The sequence below is a fragment of the Mytilus edulis genome, chromosome 4 (assembly GCF_963676685.1).
Source record: "Mytilus edulis chromosome 4, xbMytEdul2.2, whole genome shotgun sequence".
NCBI classification, from domain to species: domain Eukaryota; kingdom Metazoa; phylum Mollusca; class Bivalvia; order Mytilida; family Mytilidae; genus Mytilus; species Mytilus edulis.
In genome coordinates, this window is record NC_092347.1 from 38,338,463 (window position 1) to 38,342,422 (window position 3,960).

Consider the following 3,960-nt stretch of genomic DNA (forward strand, 5'->3'; position numbering starts at 1 on the left):
AAATGTATGTTCATATTGAAATTGATAGAAAACCAAAAATCGGGAATTTTGGAAATGAAGGAGGAGGTATAAAACTTCTAACAACACTTTACATAATTTTAACTCCACTCTGAATGCCCGCGATTTCGCGGGTGTGTTCTAGTATAGTTGATAGTAACAAATACGCATGGGAGTTCAAAAACGAGATGTGTGAAAAAATTACCATTTACTAGTATATTAAAGCAAAAAACCTGACTCGTAATTTTTGCATATAGGAGACAAATCAGGTTGTTTAATATAATTTGTCGAATGATGGGTTGTTAATGGGTGCGAGTCATTGTGACACTTTTAAGGGGTTGGACAGAATTATGGGAACTATGGAATAAGAGAACTAGAAATGAGAATTTGATGGATGAAAGCTTGAGGCAGGGTGGTCTTAATAGTGAGAAAAGTTTGATAAAACAGGGATAATTTTTGTTGATGAAAAAATAAGAGTGAAGAAGAACAGAATATGGAATGAAGTAAGAATTTGGGGAGGGAAAGCTGAAAGCCATTAAAGAAATAAAGGAGTGGGGTCTGACATGTATGTAAAAGGATCAATTATGCAGGGAATGCAGACCACAGATTGGTCTAATTTGACAACTGATAAATAAAAATACGATGGATGCCGAATGTGATAGCGCTATCTAAATAAAATAAATGAAAACAATATATATTTTTTTTTCAATAAGTACAATTTTTATTATGTAGACCTAAAGTAGAGAAATGTAGCATTGAATGACTCCAATAATTGAGCACGCATCCGGCAGAGAACAGCTTCCCATGGTCGGACTGAATGTCAGTTCACAAACATCTCAATCATTCAATGTTGTCACCAACCATATACAGTATTTGTGGTGTACGTCAAGAATACAACAATGGCTGACTAACAATGCTTTAATAACTCAAGGCGAGTAACTCTGCTACATGACGTTGAGTACATAAGTATGGAACACAATACATGACATCTCCCTTTTTAAAGTTTTTAAAGTTCATTTTTCTAAAATGTCTATTTCTTATTTACCAAATTAAACAATTTTAATATCAATTATCAGTAAAATTAATGTCTTTCTTTGACTAGAAAAATTAAGAAAAATGTAACTAACTGCTATCAACTACTAAATTGAACAAATTAACAGTTTTTGTATTTCACACAAAGTGTTCTGTGAGGTACGCAGGTTTCCTTGAGATGCGTCCAGATCTTGTTACAGTTGTCGGATCGGTCGGAGCGGAAGCTTGGTTTAGTGTTTCTTTATGATCGTGATTTATAACTGTTGGCGGTTCGCGATCGATTGAATTGTCTACCATTGGAAACTCAAGGTCATTTTGTGAATTGTCCTTGTTAAACACTTTTTCGCTGGTTTTTAAGATGTGTTTTCGGTTTCGTCGATAAAGTTTATCATTTTCGGCGCGTAACACATAGGAACGTTCACTATGTTCTGTGTCAACTATTGCTGGTTCCCGAGTACTTTTATCTTCTTTCTTAAAGCGGACAATTTCTCCTGGCGCAATACTTGGTAACGGTTTCGAAGCTTTGTCGTAATAGTGTTTTTGACGTTTTTGACGTTCCATTAGTTCTTTTTGTTTTGATCCAAAAGCTTTCGGCTCGAGAAGTTCCATTGACATGGGAAGTTTTGTCTTCAACTGTCGGTTAAACAACAACTGTGCGGGTGAAAGTCCCACTCCTTCGATAGGAGATGCACGATACTCCATTAAGGAAATGTAAATGTCACTTTGTCCTTCTTCGGCTTTCTTGAACATATCCTTAATTGTTTGTACATAACGTTCAGCTTCTCCGTTGGATTGAGAATAACGCGGACTAGAAGTTGTGTGAATAAAGTCCCATTCATGTGAAAAGTCCTTGAAATTAGCACACGCAAATTGCGGTCCGTTGTCACTTATAACTTCTGACGGAACACCATGCCTGGCAAACATGGACTTAAATGCTGAAATTGTCGATACACTAGACAATGACGGAAGCAATGCTATTTCTGGATATTTAGAGTAATAGTCTACACAAAGTAAATAATGCTTTCCTTTGAACTCCAGTAAATCTGCTCCTAACTTTGTCCACGGACGCGACGGAATATCATGAGATTTGAGCAGTTCTCTACAGTTTGCCTTTCTAAACTTATTACATAAGCTACAGCTTTTAATGAAGTTTTCAATATCACTGTTCATATTACGCCAGAATAGTATTTCACGGGCACGCTGTTTTGTCTTAACAATGCCAAGATGTGCTTCGTGCAATTTCACTAACATCTCTCGTTGAAGTGATTTCGGTATGAAAATGCGTTGGCTTTTGTAAAGTAGTCCATCAATCACAGTTATTTCATCCCTGAAATTCCAATAAGACTGAATGTCATCTGGTAACATTTCCTTACTGTTTGGCCATCCTGACACAACGACGGAACTCAACTTTCTCAGATTTTCATCGGCTTCGGTCGCGTCTTTGATTTCCGTTATCTTTGTAGACGAAATAGGTTTACGGCGTTCACAGAATGTTCCTAAGTAGATTTTAATGATTTTAGCTGCTGTGAGCTTATTTCCTGTGCACGACAAGTGTCTGTTGCTTTTATTAATGTTAAATCCGCTTCCCGTAGAAGCCGGGCTCGGCAACCTTCGTTTTGTATGCCACAAACGATACGACCTCTAATCAAGCCATCAGATAAATGTTCAAACTCACATGGTTTAGCTTTATTCTTTAGATCCGTGACGTAACTATCTATGTTTTTATGTGGTCCTTGATTTCGGGTAAAGAAAACGTGACGAATGTACGTGAGATTCTTTCTCGGCTCACAGTAACCCTTGAATCTATCTTTAAGTACATCAATTTTCTCTTTATCATCCGCAACAATGTCAAAAGTATTATAAACACGTTGTGCTTCAGAGCCTGCAACATGCAGAAAAGTAGCAACTTGTACTTTCCCTGACTTTTCTTCAATTCCCGTTGCGGTAAGATAAAGTTCGAATGACTGAATCCATTCTTTGTAGTTTTCAGCTAAATTCCCTTCCAAATTTAGTGTTCCTGGAGGCTTTAGTTGCTCCATTTTACAAGTTTTACATCTGACACCATGTGGTGTACGTCAAGAATACAATTCTGTTTACCATGTGTTCTGGTAGTTGTTTTTCAATGTAACTAATATCAAGTTCATCATCAATAAGTTTGTCATTGCTATCTGGTAGATAGGCTCTGCTAAGTGCGTCGGATATAAACATAAGTTTTCCGGGAACGTACACAATCCGTAAATCATATCGCTGTAGTTTCATTAACATGCGTTGTAAACGTGGTGTAGCTCGATAAAGCGGTTTGTCGTAGATTGCAACTAACGGCTTATGGTCGGTTTCAATAACGGCTCGGCGACCGTAAATATAGTGATCAAACTTTTCGCAACCGTACAAGATTGCTAACATTTCACGCTCGATTTGCGCATATCTACTTTGCGTCTCGGTGAGAGCTCTGAATCCGTATGCCACGGGCTGTTTATTTTGTAGAAGTACAACTCCAAGACCTTTAGAGCTTGCATCCACTGATATCGTAACAGGTTCATTCACATTATAGAATCCTAAAACGGGAGCTGACGATACTAACTGCTTAAGTTCTTCGAAACTTTGGTGTTGCTCATGATCCCAATGCCACTGTATGTCACCTTTTAGCAATTTACGGAGCGGATCGGAAACATCTGATAGATTAGGTATGAACTTGGCCAAATACTGTACTATACCAAGGAACCTTTTAACTCCTGCCACATCGGTCGGTGCTGGCATTTCTTGTATGGCACGCACTTTTTCCGGATTAACTTTTAAGCCGTCTTTGCTTATAACATGTCCAACGTAATGGACTTCCGGTACGCGCAACTCAAATTTCGCTTTATTTAGCTTAAAGTTCATTTGCTGGCATCTGTTGAGCATCTTACGAACGCGGTCGTCGTGTTGTTCATC

General features: G+C 38.0%; 1 protein-coding gene across 1 annotated transcript; it reads right to left on the reverse strand.

The window, feature by feature from the left end:
* Positions 1-2,525: 2,525 nt before the first annotated feature.
* On the reverse strand, positions 2,526-3,068 carry LOC139521367 (uncharacterized). The gene has a single exon (XM_071314845.1). The coding sequence runs from the start codon at positions 3,066-3,068 to the stop codon at positions 2,526-2,528; it is 543 nt and encodes a 180-aa protein (XP_071170946.1).
* Positions 3,069-3,960: the final 892 nt, after the last annotated feature.

Bases quoted from the DNA above. Each gene is read 5' to 3' on its own strand.
- LOC139521367 (XM_071314845.1), bottom strand. From the start codon at position 3,068: ATGGAGCAACTAAAGCCTCCAGGAACACTAAATTTGGAAGGGAATTTA.